The sequence below is a fragment of the Bombina bombina genome, chromosome 3, assembly GCF_027579735.1.
Source record: "Bombina bombina isolate aBomBom1 chromosome 3, aBomBom1.pri, whole genome shotgun sequence".
NCBI classification, from domain to species: domain Eukaryota; kingdom Metazoa; phylum Chordata; class Amphibia; order Anura; family Bombinatoridae; genus Bombina; species Bombina bombina.
The window spans coordinates 626764030-626785997 of NC_069501.1; the positions used below are offsets into that span (position 1 = coordinate 626764030).

Sequence of the window (21968 nt, forward strand, 5' to 3'; positions counted from 1 at the left end):
CCTTATGGGTAATCACTAAACCATTAAGATTCAGTAAGGGAGAAAAATGATTACCCACAATGTCAACAATGTCAAAATTTGAGCAAGAACATGTTGCTTAGCAACTCAGTATGCAGGAGTTAACAATCTCGTTCCCTGTGCTCTTATTTAGTCAGAAGGCTCATATGCTGCACACACATAGTCTATTCTACACACATTGCTAATTATTAATCTGCTGCAGCCTCTTCCTCAATGAAAGAGTAGCAGCACGTGGAATAAATGATTTGCTGAGAAAACAATTACTTTAGTTTCTAATTATTCCATTTTTATTATTGCTTACCTGTATGGCCATTTATATGGTATAAATCATTAATAATAATAATTGCTGGTATTCTTATTAAGGTTTCCAATACATATACATTGTATATCAACATAAAATGATCAGAGCGATACATACATATACATACATACATACATACATATCTGTTTATTTTGGATAGGTTCAGTACAGGGGAGCACAGCTAGCAATCTTATTGTACTGTATACATGACTGAGCTCTTAGATGGACAACTGGGTTGCTCACATGGTTGTTTCTCAAAAACATTCTTGTTCCCAGTGTACTTCCCTTACTGTAGTGCAGATATTTGTCTTAATGGAATTTCCTCTACATACACTATATGACCACTATTACATAAAAACCTATCCCTTACATATATATGAGCTTGTTGGACATGCCATTCCAAAACCTTGAGCGTTATTATGGTGTTGCCCCCTTCACTCTTCTGGAAAGGCTTTCCACAAGATGTTGGAGTGTATCTGAAAATGCGTTCCCATTCAGAAAAATTATGCTGGGTGAGAATGTTTGTCTCGTAGTCAATGTTCTAATTGATCCCAAAGGTATTCAATAGGTTTGAGGTTAGAACTCTGTGCAGGTCACTTAAGTTCCTTACCACCAAATTCTTCAAACTATGTCTTCATGGGCATGATATGCTGGAACAGGAAATGGCCTTCCCCAAACTGTTGCCACAAAGTTGTCTGTGTATCTTGAACAATAAAGATGGAACGAAGAGCCTAGCACAAACCCTGAAAACCAGCCCTAGACCATTATCCCTTCTTCACCACATTTTATCCTGACAACACAACCCTTCTAATTCAGAAAATAGGTTAAAAACCTTGTTAAATGGACAGTATACTATAAAATAGTTTTTCCTTAATATGTTTCCAAATACTTTTTTTACCAGCTGCAGAGTCTAAAATGTATAAGATTTACTTATTTGTGTATATGAATTAGCTGATTTTGTGTTTTGAAGCTTGTATGTATAATCAGATCTCATTACTTTATCACATTGTGTACATAAACATGCTTCTTTATCTTATATCTGTCCGTAAACCAATCACCAATACTTGAAGAGAACAAAGGAAAATTAACATTTTATTACCTTAACTCTTCTATAACCCACTGGGAGTGTAATTTCTTCTACTGGCTGTGTTAACACAGCTTCGCCTTGAGGCCAAAAACTTTCAGGATGTGGTGGGGATACCACAGGCTAAATAAACTATTTAAAATGCCAATATAAGGGCAATGGAAATACTTGTAAACAATTTAATACACTCCAGCAGGTAAAGTGGATCATTGGAAATAAATTAAAGGGGAGAACATTTTTGAGTAAACTGTCCCTTTAATTACGTTCACAATACACAGGCTGTTGAGAGAGAGAGAGAGTTTTTAACCACACTTATAATTCAACCATAATCTTCTCAGTCTTGTCCATACTCTAATAAACCTGGCTAGTCCAGAATAGACCATAAAAAAAGGAGCTCATTCCCTCATAAAAAGCTCTTTCGTTTTTTTGACAATATCTGACGTTTCCAAGGAATCTCAAGGACACACTTGCCTGTGGTGAATTAATATCTGTTTTACCAAAACACCGCTAGTGCATTGCCTACCCTTTATGGGTTCTATGGACAGAAAACCAAAGATCTCTATTAGGTCTAAGGGACCTCATTTTCCAGGGAGTAGCAGCCACATCAATATATAGATTTATGGTAATGTTAAAAAGGAATAATGCTTAAACATTTTTTTACTTGATATACCATGATGAGGTAAATTTCATAGTCTCTTGTGTGCAGTTCTTAAGTTGCTTGACTAATATTTGACTGGTATATGGGAATAGTGACATCATGGAAGGGTAAAAGCCAAAGATGTTATAATTTTTATATCCACATAGGCATTAAATTAATATCTGTGATGAATCACGTCATGTCTGTAAGTAAAAAAAACAAAATTGTTTTATACATTTTTTTGATTCAGGAGAAAACAAAGACTCTTCTGCAACAGTATGAAGACGTAAGCCATTTGAACTCTGAGCGTTATGCCCGGCTAGAGCGAGCTCAGGTTCTTGTGGGTCAGTTCTGGGAGACTTTTGAAGAGTTACATCCATGGCTTGAGGAAATGCAGACCCTGATATCTCAGCTACCTCCACCTGCTGTAGATCATGAGATGCTTAGACAACAGCAGGAAGACATTCGGGTAAGATGCTCAGAGTAAACGTCTTGCAGATTTATTTATTTTTACAAAAAATGCTCCCATGCCTCTCACTTTATTCATATAATTGTAGGACAGACATCAGATAGTATTTTTTCCTAGTGAATAAACAAGGATATAGCTAAGTCTGCTCCAAATATATAAATTTATATCTGAATTCAAATGACAAAGGCAACATCGTTTTGTCAAAAAAATACAACCTCGTCAGGTTGTGTAGCAAATCAATACTTTACACAGCTTCCTTACAGTGTTGCAGTTAAGTTTTTTTCCCCCTTACTCCACAGGAATTAAGAGAATCGGTTGCTGAGCACAAGCCTCATATTGACAAGCTGTTAAAGATTGGTCCTCACCTGTGTGACCTCAATCCTGAGGATGGTGTAGCCGTGCAGGAGAAGTATAAGCGAGCGGAAGTAATGTATAGTGCCATCAAGGAGGAAGTGCGCAACATTGCAATGGCACTCGATGATGCTGTGTCACAAGCAGCTCAGGTATGTAGACTTGCAGCTTCTGCAGTTGTACTTTTCCTTGGTGTCAATAACATAAATGTGCTGATAAGGGCCCTGGCAGGTTTACATTACTGATTACTAACCTATTCCTAAAAAGGCCTCATGTAAATCTCTACCCACACGATAATACTGGACAATTAAAAACCAAACGGGTGTAACTAAAAGAATTGAAAGATTTTTTTTATAAAATCTTTCACAGAGTTGAAATTGGTACTTTAATCTATACAGTACTAATATCTATACTCTAGATAAAGAGTATTTTAAAATGTTGGTGACTAAAATGACAACTGTTGTGGGTTGAGATTAATTTGTATTCTCCATAATCAGAATTTATATGAATTATGCTTAGACAATTGCGTTCTTACATATAATCATGACTGGAGAATGCCACCTGTGTAAATATGTTAACATAGCATACACAGGATGTACATCTTTTATGTTCATTAATTTCATGTCACTTTAAATCTATGTCAGTTAATTGCTTGTGTTTTGGTATGGTTTGGTCATTTGTGATGTGTTTGTGCTGCACTAACCCCTCCCATCTCTCCTCTCATCTCACATCATCTCCCTTTCCTTGTGGATTTTGTTAACTGTCTGTTGTGCTGACATCGTAACATTTACCTATTGGACTGACTCCTCTTCATTTCAGATTGTAGAGGTAAGTCTTATACTTTTTGATCAGTTTGTAGCCTCATAATCTCACCACTTGTTGCCGGAGTCCTGCTTTTTTTTGTCGTTTACCGTGCAAAAGTTTTTGTGACATAAGTAACATAACTAACTTTTTATTTTTTTCTACAGTTCCATGACAAGATTGGGCCTATGCTGGAGACTTTGGAGAGCCTGGCATCTCGCCTCCGCATGCCTCCTATTATTCCTGCTGAGGTGGATAAAATTCGGGATTGTATCAGCGAGAACAAGAGTGCACTTATGGAGCTTGAGAAACTACAGCCATCATTTGAAGCTTTGAAGCATAGGGGGGAGGAGTTGATCAGCCACTCACAGGGAATAGATATGGATCCAGCAGCCAAAGGTTAGTTTACAAACGGTGTCACAAATTTGTGTTGTTCTTTTACTATGTGTCTATCTATAAATGCATGTACATGTAAACACATAGCACTCAGAGAGTGTATCCTATTGAAATGCTGACAGCCTGTAAAATGTGACAAACTGCAACAGCAAAATGTCCTCATCTGAGGGATGTGATATTTATTAGGGTACTCAGGTGGGAAGTTGCCCTTTCACCAAATGGCTCTACAAGGCAACATAAATACACAATTAGAAAGAAGTACTCAACCAGGAATTAACAACAGTTCAGTAGCTTGTTCTTTGGTAAGTGAGCACCTGGGAGCAGTAACTTTTAACCCAATCGTGCATTTCACAGAGGAGAACATTCCACAGGTCTGACCCCCGCATAAATAGGACAGTCCAGCCCTGAAAAATTAGGCAATACTCCTCTGAAAAAGGAGCATGGCAACCCTAGATGATAGTTTCAACCTTCTGTGGGCCTTGTCATTGAGGTGCAGCCATATTCCTGTAGGCACATGTCTGGTTTCACCCTTAGGGAGACTTTCCCAGGGCCATAAAACAAATATACAGATAGAGAGAGAATGCTCAAACAGGAATAAACAATGGCTCAGTAGCTTGTTCTTTGGTAAAAAGCTGCCACCGTGATAATTCTTTAGGCTGCTGCTATATAATGGCTCCTCCTCAATTAAAAATCTCTGGTGCACCTCCCCACTAAAGCTCCCCAGAGCCACCTTTTCATTACAAGTCTCCTTTTCTGCTGCTGTTGCCCACATTTCAAATAGTCACCCACAGGTGCTTAGTCCTTTTGTACAAGTAGAAGTTTGCTATGCAGATAAGTTGTGCGTAAAGTGTCCATGGAGTAGTAAAAAAAAAATCGCCACCGAAATGCTCAATGGTGCCCTCAAAAAATATCCTGGTTTATTGCAATAATAAACCTATGGAGCAAACATGTATAGTTTATTCACACTCACTTAACATAAAAATGAGATGAAATGCTAGGGGTTATGACTAATTTATTATTATTTTTCTCAAAACTGAATACACAGAAAAACAAATTATGACAGTGCATAACAACATTATTGCTAAATGGAGTAAAATAGCCATATATTGCTGGCTTATGCTCTTGTGTGTTTAAAATGTGCATGTGTTATTGTATTATTACAATTTCATTAAAGGGATATGGAACCAATTTTCTGTTCTGATTTCAGACAGAGCATACCATTTAAAAAAAGTTTCCAATTTACTTCTATTATCAAATTTGCTTAGCTCCCATGATATTCTTTGTTGAAGTGATACCTAGTTAGGGCTCTGGAGCGCTACATAGCAGGAAATAGTGCTGCCATATAGTGCTTCAGACACGTGCACACTCCTGAGCTTATGTCTTTGCTTTTCAACAAAAGATACCAAGAGAACAGACAATTTGATGATAGAAGCAAATTTGAGCAAACCATTTTAAAAAACTTTCTATATGATTCTTATATTAAACCTTAAAGAACATTTTCTTCTATTTGAATGTAAAGTATTCCTAGCATCTTCGGGTTTAACGCAGTTGGTCTAGTGCGGTTGCAAACTCCTGAAGTTAGCGCACCTCTGTGTTTTGCTCAGCGTGTAATATGCACGATAATGCAGCCACAATACATTTCCATGGGAATACAGAACCTGGCCACCAGGAAGAGGCAAAGACACCCCAGCCAAAGGCCTAAATACCTCCCCCACTCCCCTCATCCCCCAGTCATTCTTTGCCTTTCGTCACAGGAGGATGGCAGAGAAGTGTCAGAAGATTTCGGAGTAGTCTCTTATGGAGGGTAGTACTCTTCGGATTGGGACTGGAGTTTTAAGTAGTCCTGTCAGCCTCTCAGTAAGAGCATGGATGAAAGTTAGAGTCCAGAGATGCAGGGAGAGTCTTTCTGCGAAACCATCCCGACTCATATTAACAGCTCCTTAAGCAATCAGTGTTGATGAGTTTCACTGCCTGCTTTCTTCAGCCAAGTCCATGTCAGGAGCGCTGCTACACACTGTCAAACTTGAGAGGCCGTGTTCCTGTTCCATGGCGTTGATTCTGGTAAGTTTGTTTCATTTTTATTTCTTTAATGATAACGCAAGAAGACAGGGTCACAGTGTGGCTCCTTTATCTGTATAGAATCAAGGGTTAATATCTCTGGAAAGGTGATTTTTGAACAGGGGGGATGTATACATAATGTGTTTTTATTGTGTTTTGAGCGGCATGTGGTCTCTGGCAATGTGGAACAGTCAGGTTTTCCTTCCTTGATTACTGCGCAGCCCGTTTAGTTAGCACACTTTTTTCATGGCTGGGGGGGGGTGTCACCGGGTGTGGCCTCTTTCTCTTCCTTTCCTGACCGTCGGTTGCAGGAGACGTTTACAAGTTTTCTCTGTGGGCCTGGGTCATAGGAGGTTGTGAGTGCCCCAGCCATTGGAAGTATAAATGTGCCAGTTAAGCCTTATCTGTAGTTCTTATAAAGCACAAGCTATAAAGGGCTCTGATATGTTAGAGGGTACTCCCTCTTTAACTAAATCTAATGCCTGTGTTTATTGTGAGGAGGTTTCGGTATCTCCGCCTGCTCAACCATGTTCCACATGCCTCTACAAAATAGTGATATCTAAAAGAAATAAAATGTTTAGTACCACTGAGCCGTCCACCTCTGAGGGGTCTCTGTCCCATGAGGTGCGTTCCCTACATTCATCTCCAATTACACATGCAGCTCCCCAGTGCACTTCTAATCCTCCTGCGGGAGGGGCCACGTTGCCGCCCGATTTTGCTGAGCAGTTGCAAACGGCGGTATCTGTGGTCATTAGTGCTTTACCTCGCCGGGACAAGCGAAAGGTTAAACATTGCTATCTTTCCCAGGGGTCATCTACTCTGTTGGATGTATCTGAAACTAGATTATCAGCTGATGCTGAGGATTCAGATACTTCGGAGGCCTCTCTCTCAGGGTCGGAATCTGCGGCCTCTAGGCCTCTGGCAGCAGAGGAACCAGGCTTTAGGTTTAGGGTGGAGAACTTACGCTTTTTGTTAAAAGAGATGTTAGCGACTCTAGAGGTTCCGGAACCGAAACATCCGGAGGAACCTTCTATACCTTAGCTGGATAAAGTTTGAGGACAGGGTAGTGCCCCAGACTTTCCCGGTTCCCGTAAAGATGGCGAATATTTTCAAGAATGAATGAGAGAGATTGGGATCGTTTTTCTCCCCTTCTTCTTCTTCTTTTAAAAAATTGCTCCTAGTTCCAGATGCTCAGCTAGAATTATGGGGATCTGTCCCTAAGGTAGATGAAGCTATCTCCATGCTCGCTAAATGCACCACTCTCCCGCTTGAGGATAGTTCATCGTTTAAGGAACCGATGGATAAGAAATTAGAGACCCTGTTAAGAAAGATGTTTCAGCACACAGGGTTGGTTTTTCAACCAGCGGCGGTTGCTGCGGTCTTGGGAGCCGCTACCTATTGGTGGGACTCTGTCAGAGATGATCGAGGTGGAAACTCCTCTCAATTAAATTCATGAAAGAATTAAGGCCCTGAGGGTTGCTAGTTTGTTTATTTATGATGCTAATATGCAGATTATCCGCTTGAATGCTAAGACATCAGGCTCCCTGTGGTTGAAGTCGTGGTTGGCTGACATGACATCCAAAAATTCTTTTCGGTCCAGGTCTGGACTCGATCATATCCATGGTCACAAGGGGCAAGGGTGCCTTTCTGATACCAACAACACTAAAACTTATAAAGTGAAACAAAAATTCACATGTAGATCATCATATGTAGTATATCTACTTACTTGTGAATGCAAATGTTTCTAAGTAGGGAGAACAAAGAGGATGATCAAAACTAGGTTTTGTGAGCATTGGAACAGTATTAAGAATAAAGTAGACTCACACAGTGTACCAGATCACTTTAGAAATTTACCATAATTCCAATCCCCACAGTCTTAGAGTCTTAGTTTTAGATTGGATTGCTCCCAATATTTCCAACAATAGACTAAAGGCCCTTCGGCAACGAGAAACACATTGGATCCATGAATTAAATACTCTAAATTCATTGAATCCTCGTGGACTCAATATTGATCTCGACTTACAGGAATTCATGTAACTGTTTCTGAATTTAGACAAGATATCCAACATCCCTTTATGGTTTTAAAATCGCAACATGTTCTATCTTAATTATTTATCAGGTGCGTATTTTCTTACATAGGTTCATCTACACCTTAGTTTGAAACTTAGCACTAGATTTATTTATTTACCTGTTGCTATAATGTAAGTTCTTAGGTTATGGTTCCTTTAAAACGCAGCTTGTTTTTAAGTGCAATTGTGCATGTTTTAAGTTTGTACACTAATAATTTCTGGGTGTAATTTGGCATTTATACATTTCTTTTCTCGAACTATGCAGGTTATAATTATAGGCTTTTATTAAAGGGACACTCAATCAAAATTAAACTTGCATTATTCAGATAGAGCATGCTATTTTAAACAACTTTCCAATTTACTTCCATTAACAAAATGTGCACAGTCTTTTTATATTTAAACTTTTTCAGTCACCAGCTCCTATTGAGCATGTGCAAGAATAAGTGTGTATGCATTTGTGAATGGCTGATGGCTGTCACATGGTACGTGTATGCATTTGTGATTGGCTGATGGCTGTCACATGGTACAGGGGGAGTGGAAAAAGAGAGAACTTTTAAAATTGTCAGAAAAAAAATCTACTACTCATTTGAAGTTCAGACTAAGTGCTATTGCATTGTCTTGTTATCTTGCATTTGTTGATTATGCAAATCTACTGTGTTGATTGGTCCTTTAAAGATCATGTGGTATGTAAGACGGTTAAATACAAGTTTAACTATGCTGCGCAAATTTAAACATATTGATCCAAATCTCTCTTTAGTACTTTTTATGTATCTCTTAATGTATTTTTTAATGTATTTATTGTATTAGGTATTGTATTATTTTCTATTGCACTGTCGGTGTATTTATGTGGCTACTTTGAATCACTTAGTAACTATTTCAACTTTCAAGGTATGATATTCCCTGGAAGGCATTGGGCTAAACCCGATGAGGGGTTAGATTGACATTCTAGTAGCCCTATCATACCTTACAGCAAACAGAACACACAGCAACCAATCAAATTCCTGTGTACAAACCGGGAAAGTTTTTACAATCACTATTTAAGCCAGGAGCGAGGAGGCTCCGTAATAACCCTCTTGAAAAAGTCTGGATGATACCAGGGGAAATGCGTTGAGGTAACGTGTTTCTCTACTGATGTAAGCCTCACACAGGTCTCCCTGCTGTTTTGTACTCTGGACCTGTGAAAAACAATAGGAGTTACCACGTCAATTTACAAAAACGGATTTTCCCTTGCTGAGGAGAAACACACAGTGATTTAGTCACACACTGTTTATTACATTTTAACTTTTGTATGTGTATTTCTATGTATTGTGCTATTTAAAGTGCACAGTAAAACTTTTACCCTTAGAGTGGCTGTATGCGCTTGTGTCTTTTCTCGTTTTTTACAGTGCCTTTCTTTCGCAGGATAAAAAGAATAAACCTAAGGGTCCTAATTTTCGTCCCTTTCGTTCAGACAAGTCCCAAGGACAGCAGCCTGCCACGAAGCCCGAGCAGTCCAAGGGATCTTGGAAACCATCTCAGTCTTGGAATAAATCCAAACAGAGCAAGAATCCTGCCGAGACAAAATCGGCATGAAGGTGCGGCCCCCGACTCTGGATCTAGTAGGGGGCAGACTCTCTCTTTTCACGGAGGCTTGGTTGAGAGACGTTCAGGATCCTTGGGTTCTGGAGGTTGTTGCCCAGGGTTACAGGATAGGTTTCAAGACCCATCCTCCCAGGGGCAGATTCCTCACGTCAAATCTCTCATCAAATCCAGAGAAAAGGAAGGCTTTTCTAGACAGCGTGAGGGACCTCTAGCAGTAAGGGGTCTAGGGTACTATTCAAACCTTTTCATGGTACCAAAGAAAGAGGGCACATTCCGCTTAATTCTAGACTTTAAGTGCTTGAACAAATTTCTATCGGTTCCATTGTTCAAAATGGAAACGATAAGGTCAATACTGCCCCTAGTTCAAGAGGGCCAGTTTATGACCACAATAGACTTGAAGGACGCTTACCTTCATGTTCCAATCCACAAGGATCACTTCAGGTTCTTAAGGTTCGCCTTTCTGGATCCGCACTTCCAGTTTGTAGCTCTTCCCTTCGGGTTGGTTACGGCTCCAAAAATCTTCATGAATGTTCTGGGAGCTCTGCTCGCGGTAGCAAGATCCAGAGGGATTGCAGTGGCTCCTTATCTGGACGACATTCTGGTTCACGCTCCGTCCTACCAGTTGGCAGAGGATCATTCGAGAGTTTTTCTCCTTCTTCTGCAATTTCATGGTTGGAAAGTGAACTCAGGGAAGAGTTCTCTGGTTCCCAGTACCAGAGTGGAATTCCTGGGCATGATAATAGATTCCATTGCCATGAAGATATTCCTAACAGTTAAGAGATGTTGCAAGATTGTCTCCAGCTGTCTTGCCCTTCAATCCTCCACAAGGCCATCAGTGGCCCAGTGCATGGAGGTGATTTGGCTCATGGTATCCACTATAGATGTCATTCCATTCACCAGGTTCCACCTCCGGCCTCTTCAGCTGTGCATGCTGAGGCAATGGAACTGCGATCATTCGGACCTATCCTAACTGATCTCTCTGGACAACGGGTCGAGGGGATCTCTCTCTTGGTGGCTCCATCCAGATCAGCTGTCCCAGTGGACATCTTTCCTCAGACCATCTTTGGAGATTGTTACTACGGACGTGAGTCTCGCAGGTTGGGGAGCGGTTTGGGGAGCCAGGAAGGCACAGGGCAGGTGCAATTGGAAGGAGTCTCCCGATCAACATCCTGGAACTTCGGGCGATCTTTAACGCTCTGGGTGCTTGGACCCTCCTGAGTTCGTCCAAGTTCATCAGATTCCAGTTGGACAATATTACCTTGGTGGCTTACATCAACCATCAGTGGGGGTACAAGAAGCTCCCTAGCCATACGGGAAGTATCTCGGATTCTGGAGTGGGCAGAGACCCATGACTACTCGCTATTAGCGATCCACATTCTGGGTGTGGCCAACTGGGAAGCGGATTTTCTCAGCAGACAGTCGTTTCATCCGGTGGAATGGTCTCTTTACCCCAAAGTGTTTGCGGAGATTTGTAACAGTTGGGGGACTCCAGAAATGGATCTCATGGCGTCCAGACTCAACTTCAAGCTACCCAGATACAGGTCGCGGTCCAGGGATCACCAGGCGGAACTGATGGATACCTTAGTAGTGCCTTGGGGATTTAACCTAGTGTACATATTTCAACCGTTACCACTTCTACCTCTCGTGGTGGCACGCATCAAACAGGAGCAAGCATCAACTATTCTGATTGCTCGTGGCCACGGAGACGTGGTTTGTGGACCTAGTGGGGATGTCATCCTCCCCTCCATGGAGGTTGCCCTGTCGCAGAAATCTGCTGGTACAGGGCCCCTTTGTGCATCAGAATCTAGACTCTCGGAGGCTGACTGCGAGGAGATTGAACAGTTAGTCTTATCCAGAAGAGGTTTTTCTGAGAGGGTGATTAATACTCTCATTCAAGCCAGAAAGCCGGTTACCCGTCGCATCTAACATAAGGTGTGGAAGACCTACTTACTCTGGTGTGAATCTCGTGGATATTCCTGGCATAAGGTCAGGGTATCCAGAATTTCTCCTGTTAAGTGTGGTCAGTCCACGGGTCATCATTACTTCTGGGATATTAACTCCTCCCCAACAGGAAGTGCAAGAGGATTCACCCAGCAGAGCTGCTATATAGCTCCTCCCCTCTACGTCACACCCAGTCATTCTCTTGCACCCAACTAATAGATAGGATGTGTGAGAGGACTGTGGTGATTATACTTAGTTTTATACCTTCAATCAAAAGTTTGTTATTTTATAACAGCACCGGAGTGTGTTGTTCCTTCTCTGGTAGAGTTTGAAGAAGAATCTACCTGAGTTTTTTGTATGATTTTAGCCGGCGTAGTTAAGATCATATTGCTGTTCTCGGCCATCTGAGGAGAGGTAAACTTCAGATCAGGGGACAGCGGGCAGGTTAATCTGCAAAGAGGTATGTAGCAGCATATTATTTTCTGACAATGGAATTTGACTGAGAAAATTCTGCCATACCGATATAATGTAATCTCAGCCTTAAATGCAGTAGTAGCAACTGGTATCAGGCTGTCATGTATGTATATTTTACACTTCAGTATTCTGGGGAATGGCACTTCACTGGGATAATACTGTATGCATAAGACTTTAGCCTAATTTGCAGTGACTAGCAACAGGCTTTCTAATGTCATTTCATTTATTTGATGTTAAACGTTTTTGCTGGCATGTTAAATCGTTTAATTTTCTGAGGTACTGGGTGAAAAAATGTTTTGGGCACTGTTTTTTTCCACTTGGCAGTCGTTTTATTTAATTTAAGACAGTTTACTGATCTCCTTCACTGTTGTGTGTGAGGGGGAGGGGCCTATTTTGGCGCTTTTGCTACGCATCAAAAAATTCAGTCAGAAGTCTCTTGTCTTCCCTGCATGATCCGGTTCGTCTCTACAGAGCTCAGGGGTCTTCAAAACTTATTTTGAGGGAGGTAATCACTCACAGCAGAGCTGTGAGGTTGTAGCTGACTGTGATTAAAAACGTTTATTTCTGTACTTTTTTTCTGCTATCAGGGTTAGTTATCCATTACTAATGGGGGCAATCCTTTGCTAAAATTGTGTATTTACCGTAAAAGATTTGATGTTATAGTTTCTCAGTTTATTAGTTCTCAACTGTCATAACCTTTTTCTGTGCTTCTTAAAGGCACAGTACGTTTTCATATTATTTGTAAATTACTTTGAAAAGTATTTCCAAGTTGCTAGTTTAATTGCTAGTGTGTTAAACATGTCTGATTCAGAGGAATATCTCTGTGCTATATGTGCTAAAGCCAAAGTGGAGCCCAATAGAAATTTATGTACTAATTGCATTGATGCTACTTTAAATAAAAGTCAATCTGTACAAATTGAACATATTTCACCAAACAACGAGGGGAGAGTTATGCCGACTAACTCGCCTCACGTGTCAGTACCTGCATCTCCCGCTCGGGAGGTGCGTGATATTGTAGCGCCGAGTACATCAGGGCGGCCATTACAAATCACATTACAGGATATGGCTAATGTTATGACTGAAGTTTTGGCTAAATTACCAGAACTAAGAGGTAAGCGTGATCACTCTGGGGTGAGAACAGAGTGCGCTGTTGATAATAGGGCCATGTCTGATACTGCGTCACAGTATGCTGAACATGAGGACGGAGAGCTTCAATCAGCAGGTGACGGTTCTGATCCCAATAGAATGGATTCAGACATTTCTGATTTTAAGTTTAAACTCGAAAACCTCCGTGTACTGTTAGGGGAGGTTTTAGCAGCTCTAAATGATTGTAACACCGTTGCAATCCCAGAGAAATTATGTAGGCTGGATAGATACTATGCGGTACCGGCGAGTACTGACGTATTTCCTATACCTAAGAGGCTTACAGAGATAATTGCTAAGGAGTGGGATAGGCCCGGTGTACCCTTTTCCCCCCCTCCTGTGTTTAGAAAAATGTTTCCAATAGACGCCACCACACGGGACTTATGGCAGACGGTCCCTAAGGTGGAGGGAGCGGTTTCTACTCTGGCTAAGCGTACCACTATCCCGGTGGAGGATAGCTGTGCCTTTTCAGATCCAATGGATAAAAAATTAGAGGGTTACCTTAAGAAAATGTTTGTTCAACAAGGTTTTATATTGCAACCCCTTGCATGTATTGCGTCTGTCACGGCCGCGGCCGCTTTTTGGTCTGAGTCCCTGGAAGAGACTCTTGACTCAATAACTATAGATGAGATTTCAAACAAGCTTAAGACAATTAAGCTAGCTAATTCATTTATTTCGGATGCCGTAGTACATTTAACTAAACTTACGGCCAAGAATTCCGGATTCGCCATTCAGGCACGCAGAGCACTGTGGCTAAAATCCTGGTCAGCTGACGTTACTTCTAAATCTAAATTACTTAACATACCTTTCAAAGGGCAGACCTTATTCGGGCCCGGGTTGAAAGAAATTATCGCTGACATTACAGGAGGTAAGGGCCATGCCCTGCCTCAAGACAGAGCCAAACCTAAGGCTAGACAGTCTAATTTTCGTTCCTTTCGGAATTTCAAAGCAGGAGCAGCATCAACTTCCTCTGCACCAAAACAGGAAGGAGCTGTTGCTCGCTACAGACAAGGCTGGAGACCTAACCAGTCCTGGAATAAGGGCAAGCAGGCCAGGAAACCTGCTGCTGCCCCTAAGACAGCATGAATTGAGGGCCCCCCATCCGGGAACGGATCTAGTGGGGGGCAGACTTTCTCTCTTCGCCCAGGCTTGGGCAAGAGATGTCCAGGATCCCTGGGCGTTAGAGATCATATCTCAGGGATACCTTCTGGACTTCAAATCCTCTCCCCCAAAAGGGAGATTTCATCTGTCAAGGTTGTCAACAAACCAAATAAAGAAAGAAGCGTTTCTACGCTGTGTACAAGATCTTTTACTAATGGGAGTGATCCATCCGGTTCCGCGATCGGAACAAGGACAAGGGTTTTACTCAAATCTGTTTGTGGTTCCCAAGAAAGAGGGAACTTTCAGGCCAATCCTGGATTTAAAAATCCTAAACAAATTCCTAAGAGTTCCATCGTTCAAAATGGAAACTATTCGGACAATCTTACCCATGATCCAAAAGGGTCAGTACATGACCACAGTGGATTTAAAGGATGCTTACCTTCACATACCGATTCACAAAGATCATTACCGGTATCTAAGGTTTGCCTTCCTAGACAGGCATTACCAGTTTGTAGCTCTTCCATTCGGATTGGCTACGGCTCCAAGAATCTTCACGAAGGTTCTGGGTGCTCTTCTGGCGGTACTAAGACCGCGAGGAATTTCAGTAGCTCCGTACCTAGACGACATTCTGATTCAAGCTTCAAGCTTTCAAACTGCCAAGTCTCATACAGAGTTAGTACTGGCATTTCTAAGGTCGCATGGATGGAAGGTGAACGAAAAGAAGAGTTCTCTCTTTCCACTCACAAGAGTTTCCTTCTTGGGGACTCTTATAGATTCTGTAGAAATGAAGATTTACCTGACAGAAGACAGGTTAACAAAGCTTCAAAATGCATGCCGTGTCCTTCATTCCATTCAACACCCGTCAGTAGCTCAATGCATGGAGGTGATCGGCTTAATGGTAGCGGCAATGGACATAGTACCCTTTGCACGCCTACATCTCAGACCGCTGCAATTGTGCATGCTAAGTCAGTGGAATGGGGATTACTCAGACTTGTCCCCTACTCTGAATCTGGATCAAGAGACCAGAAATTCTCTTCTATGGTGGCTTTCTCGGCCACATCTGTCCAGGGGGATGCCATTCAGCAGGCCAGACTGGACAATTGTAACAACAGACGCCAGCCTACTAGGTTGGGGCGCTGTCTGGAATTCTCTGAAGGCTCAGGGACAATGGAATCAGGAGGAGAGTCTCCTGCCAATAAACATTCTGGAATTGAGAGCAGTTCTCAATGCCCTTCTGGCTTGGCCCCAGTTAACAACTCGGGGGTTCATCAGGTTTCAGTCGGACAACATCACGACTGTAGCTTACATCAACCATCAGGGAGGGACAAGAAGCTCCCTAGCAATGATGGAAGTATCAAAGATAATTCGCTGGGCAGAGTCTCACTCTTGCCACCTGTCAGCAATCCACATCCCGGGAGTGGAGAACTGGGAGGCGGATTTCCTAAGTCGTCAGACTTTTCATCCGGGGGGAGTGGGAACTTCATCCAGAGGTCTTTGCCCAAATACTTCGACGTTGGGGCAAACCAGAGATAGATCTCATGGCGTCTCGACAGAACGCCAAGCTTCCTCGTTACGGGTCCAGATCCAGGGATCCGGGAGCGGTTCTGATAGATGCTTTGACAGCACCTTGGACCTTCGGGATGGCTTATGTGTTTCCACCCTTCCCGATGCTTCCTCGATTGATTGCCAGAATCAAACAGGAGAGAGCATCAGTGATTCTAATAGCGCCTGCATGGCCACGCAGGACTTGGTATGCAGATCTAGTGGACATGTCATCCTGTCCACCTTGGTCTCTACCTCTGAAACAGGACCTTCTGATCCATGGTCCCTTCAAACATCAAAATCTAATTTCTCTGAAGCTGACTGCTTGGAAATTGAACGCTTGATCTTATCAAAACGTGGTTTTTCTGAGTCAGTTATTGATACCTTAATACAGGCTAGGAAGCCTGTTACCAGAAAGATTTACCATAAGATATGGCGCAAATACTTATATTGGTGCGAATCCAAGAGTTACTCATGGAGTAAGGTTAGGATTCCTAGGATATTGTCTTTTCTACAAGAAGGTTTAGAAAAGGGTTTATCCGCTAGTTCCTTAAAGGGACAGATTTCAGCTCTGTCCATTCTTTTACACAAACGTCTGTCAGCATTTCCGGACGTTCAAGCTTTTTGTCAGGCTTTAGCTAGGATCAAGCCTGTGTTTAAAACTGTTGCTCCACCATGGAGTTTGAACTTAGTTCTTAATGTTTTACAGGGTGTTCCGTTTGAACCCCTTCATTCCATTGATATCAAGCTGTTATCTTGGAAAGTTCTGTTTTTAATGGCGATTTCCTCGGCTCGAAGAGTCTCTGAGTTATCTGCCTTACATTGTGATTCTCCTTATCTGATTTTTCATTCAGACAAGGTAGTTCTGCGTACTAAACCTGGGTTCCTACCTAAGGTGGTCACTAACAGGAATATCAATCAAGAGATTGTTGTTCCATCTTTGTGTCCTAATCCTTCTTCGAAGAAGGAACGTCTGCTACACAATCTAGATGTAGTCCGTGCCCTGAAATTTTATCTACAGGCAACTAAGGATTTTCGACAAACGTCTTCCCTGTTTGTCGTTTATTCTGGTCAGAGGAGAGGTCAAAAAGCTTAGGCTACCTCTCTCTCTTCGTAGCATAATACGGTTAGCCTATGAGACTGCTGGACAGCAGCCTCGTGAAAGAATTACAGCACATTCTACTAGAGCTGTGGCTTCCACTTGGGCCTTTAAGAATGAGGCTTCTGTTGAACAGATTTGCAAGGCTGCAACTTGGTCTTCTCTTCATACTTTTTCCAAATTTTACAAATTTGACACTTTTGCTTCTTCGGAGGCTGTTTTTGGGAGAAAGGTTCTTCAGGCAGTGGTTCCTTCCGTTTAAAGAGCCTGCCTGTCCCTCCCGTCATCCGTGTACTTTAGCTTTGGTATTGGTATCCCAGAAGTAATGATGACCCGTGGACTGACCACACTTAACAGGAGAAAACAAAATTTATGCTTACCTGATAAATTCCTTTCTCCTGTAGTGTGGTCAGTCCACGGGCCGCCCTGTTTTTTATGGCAGGTCTAAAAAAAAATTTAAATTATACTCCAGTCACCACTGCACCCTTTGGCTTCTCCTTTCTCGTTGGTTCTTGGTCGAATGACTGGGTGTGACGTAGAGGGGAGGAGCTATATAGCAGCTCTGCTGGGTGAATCCTCTTGCACTTCCTGTTGGGGAGGAGTTAATATCCCAGAAGTAATGATGACCCGTGGACTGACCACACTACAGGAGAAAGGAATTTATCAGGTAAGCATAAATTTTGTTTTTTTCTTTCCTCCAGGACGGTCTGGAGAAGGGATTTGCCGCAAGTTCCTTAAGGGGACAGATTAAGGCTCTCTTTGTGCTGTTACACAAGAAGCTTGCTGAGTTCCTTGATATTCAGTCTTTTGTTCAGGCTCTGTCCAGGATTAGGCCTGTGTTTAGACATTCTGAAGGTTTTGCATGGGCCTCCGTTCAAGCCTATGCACTCTCTTGACATCAAGACTGTCTTGGAAGGATCTTTTTCATTTGGCCATTGCTTCAGCACGCACAGTGTCTGAATTAGCGGCCTTGCAATGCGAGCCTTCTGGTTTTCCATGCAGATAAGGCTGTTCTTCGCACTGGATTGGGTTTTCTTCCTAAGGTTGTGTCTAATCGCAACATTAATCAGGAAATTGTGGTTTCTTCCTTGTTTCCTAAACCGTCTTCTTCGAAGGAACGGTTACTTCATAACTTGGATGTGGTTCGAGCCTTGAAATTCTATCTTCAGGCTACAAAGGAGTTTAGACAGACTTCAGCTTTGTTTGTTGTCTATTCGGGAAAGCGCAAGGGGCAGAATGCTTCTTCTACTTCCCTATCTTTTTGGCTGAGGAGCATGATTCGTTTCGCTTATGAGTCAGTGGGACATAGACACTAGGGCCCATATTTATCAAGGTCTGTCGGATCGACAGACCTTGCTGAATACGGCGAGCAATACACTCGCCGTATTCAGCATTGCACCAGCAGCTCACAAGAGCTGCTGGTGCAACGCCTCCCCCTGCAGACTCGCGGCCAATAGGCTGCCAGCAGGGGGGTGTTTCCGGCGATGTCTGTCCGACTGCTCTGAGCAGGCAGAAAGGTTATGGAGCAGCGGTCTTTGTGTTTAAAAAATGTAAAGCTCATGCTGCATCATGTTCACTAACCCCAAAGAAATGATACAGCTATTAAATTGGCAACATCCCTGCTCTGTGAGTGTGCGCCACTTATGTCACAGGTTTTGATATTACCTAACCTCGAGATGGCAGTGCCCAGTATGAAAAGGAGGTGCTTTAGCATTTGGCACCTTTAAGTGATTAAAATAAAACAAAACTGTTTTGAAAAGAGGCACCAGAGAAAATACAATAACACAGTGAGTAGTAACCAGTATTTTGTAGTTGTGCTAACTTAGCAGTTTCATGTGACTTTAAAGCTGATAACAAAAAGATCCCATATTGTTCATGGTATGTATACATGAAAGCTGTTTAGTAACATTTGCTATTGCTTATGTGGACTTAGGTTAATGTATTTTCATTTTGTTCTCTTGTTTGCCACTCAAGTGAGCTATCTAAAATGACTGCAGTGATATTTTACTTTACCAGTAGTGAAAAAAGAGAGTTGATGAGGTGTCAGTGGCTGTCAACCTTTTTTGAGTGCTGTGCCATAGTAATCCGATGTGACCATGTGTGCCAGACTTATCTTTTGTATAAAACGTGAAAAAGGAACAAATTCTTATGATAATAAAAATAAAGACCAAACATCAGATTGGACTCTGAGCTATGCATCTGTTATGTTAGCCACATATCCACATCAGATTAGACCCTTGGCCCTAAAGTTCCTCTCTCAACCCTATACCTGAATTTCTCCCAAACCTCCCCAGTTGCAGGCTTTTAATTTGGATTTCCTTGCATGTAGTGTTTTGTTTCTAAAGTACTGTGTATGGTACCAGTGTGAGGGGAGTGAAGAGGAGGACTGCCCTACATGGCAAACATGTTGTCAAGGGTGGAACCAAAGGCGGTGTTAGCCCCCTCCAAGTGCCGTTAAAAATGGCTCAGAGTTCCAAACTTTTCACATGTGCCATTGGTTGTTGACTCCTGCTATAACCCCCATCTGATCAGTGGCTATTCAGACACATGCACACACAAAGCCAGATATGCTTTAAATAATGAGTTTAAAATGACTGTCTACAATAGACTTTTTATTGTTTTAAAAGATACTTTTGTTACCCATTCCCCTGTTTTGCATAACAAACACAGTTTTATTAATATACCATACTTTTTACCTCTGTGATTACCTTGTGACTAAACATCTTCTGACAGCCCCCTGATCACTTGACTTTTTATTTATTATCTATTGACTTGCATTTAGTACTGTGTTGTGCTAACTCTTAAAAGGAACATAAAACAAGTTTGGATAGAAACAAAATATAATAATATGAACTTTACCTGCAAATTGATACTGCATTGCCTTGCCATTAACCCTTTCTTTTGAATTTCTGAATTGTACAGCTCTAACTCACCCCACACAATTCCTTCTTTGGCTTCATCTATATCAACCTTTGATTTGTTATAATGCAAGACTTTAACACTCATTATCTGCTGGAGCATGCCTAGAAGCAAATAAGCGGATGTGAACTCAATTAAAATACAATGCCTGTGTTTCTGATGCTAAACACTGGTAAGGGGAGGTGGGTCAGACTAATCCAGGTAGCATATCTATGTACCTAATTTTGCTTATTTTTTTAAATTATTTTAAAATGCTTGCCAGCAATTTTTAAACTTTTTCTTTCTAATGACACAGTGAGTCAACGGATCATCATTAATTGCTGTTGGGAATATCACTCCTGGACAGCAGCAGGAGGCAAAGAGCACCACAGCAGAGCTGTTAAGTATCACTTCCCTTCCCACAACCCCCAATCATTCTCTTTGCCTCTAGTGCAAGCAGGAGGTGTTTTTTGTAAGAGCGCTCGCTAATCAGGCGAGAGGTAGCGGATTCGCTGTCCGCATTCAAGCGCAGGGAAGTTGGCCCTGAGAGTAGTCTGCTCTCCTCTTCATCAGTTGGAGTTGGTAATGATTTACAATGCTCTGATGGTTTGACCTCAGTTGTCTTTGGTCCATTTTGTTGGGTTCCAGTCTGACAACATATTTTCTGTGGCTTACATCAACTTCCAGGAAGGAACTCTAGTTCCTTAGTCACATCGGAAAGTGCTCTCAGTTATTGTCCATTTGCCATCTTCATTTATGGAATGGAAATTTGGGAAACATATGTGTTCTCCAGGTTGTCTTCCAAATAGGGGTTCCCAGATTTGGTTCTGACGGGGTCTCGTCAGATCTCAAAGTTCCGAGTTCAGTTTGAGGTCAAGAGATCCTCAAGCCTTTCTGATAAATGCTCTGGCAGTTCCTTGGAACTTCAGGTTCATATCTTCCTTCTCTGTTTGTCTCCTTCCACGAGTTATCGTTTGGATCTTGTAGGACAGAGCATTGGTTTTCTACTGACTCCTACGTGACCTTGCAGGACCTGGTAGGCGGATCTAGTAGAGATGTCGTCTCTACCTCTGTGGAAGTTTACGCTGAGGAAGGATCTTCTGCTTCCGGGGTCTTTCCTTCATCCAAATTTCGTTTCTCTGAAGCTGACTGCTTGGAGATTGAACATTTGTGTTAGGTAGATTTTCTATAGGATATGGCAGGATCTCAAGGATCTTATCTTTTCTCCAGGTAATCCTTGAGTGGGGGTTATCTGTTTGTACCCGAATGGGTCAGATTCGGTTAATTCCATTCTACTGCTCAAGCGTCTGGCGGGTGTGCAATCCTTTTATCTGGTCCTGGTCCGAATCAGGACTGTGTTTAAGTCAGTTGCTCCCTTTGAGCCTTATCCTTGTTCTTAAAGGGATACTAAACCCAATTTTTTTCTTTCATGATTCAGATAGAGCATACAATTTTAAGAAACTTCCTAATTTATTCGTATTATTAATTTTTCTTTCTTTATTTGAAAATGCAGGAATGTAAGGTTAGAAGCCGGCCTATTTTTGGTTCAGCACCGGGGTAGATCTTGCTGATTGGTTTGCTACATTTAGCCACCAATCAGCAAGTGCTACCCAGGTGCTGAACCAAAAATGGGCAGGCTCTTGAGCTTCCATTCCTGCTTTTTTAAATAAAGATACTAAGAGGAGAAAGAAAAAATGATAATAGGTGTAAATTAGAAAGTTGCTTAAAATTGCATGCTCTGAATCAATAAAGAAAACAATTTGGGTTTAGTATCCCTGTAAAGTTTTTCTTCAGGCTCCGTTTGGACCTTTGCGTTCCATAGATATTAAGTTGTACTTTGGAAAGTTTAATTTCTTCTGCTCGGAGGATTTCCAAATTTTCAGCCTTGCAGTGTGGTTTTCCTTATCTTGTATTTCAGGCAGATAAGTCAATTCTTAGTACCAGCTTTGTTTTTTTTCTTGAGGTTGTTTCGGACAGAGATTTTAATCAGAAGTTTGTTGTTCCT

The 21968-nt window shown here is 41.8% G+C and overlaps 1 protein-coding gene across 6 annotated transcripts in view; it reads left to right on the top strand.

The window, feature by feature from the left end:
• The window catches only part of MACF1 (microtubule actin crosslinking factor 1), a 413635-nt gene that overhangs the window by 252984 nt on the left and 138683 nt on the right, over nucleotides 1–21968 (top strand). For all 6 annotated transcript variants that reach the window (XM_053707285.1, XM_053707286.1, XM_053707290.1 and 3 more), the window contains 3 exons: nucleotides 2291–2509; nucleotides 2809–3012; nucleotides 3829–4060. In XM_053707285.1, coding sequence (XP_053563260.1) covers nucleotides 2291–2509; nucleotides 2809–3012; nucleotides 3829–4060 — 655 coding nt within the window. The remainder of the gene's footprint in view (nucleotides 1–2290; nucleotides 2510–2808; nucleotides 3013–3828; nucleotides 4061–21968) is intronic.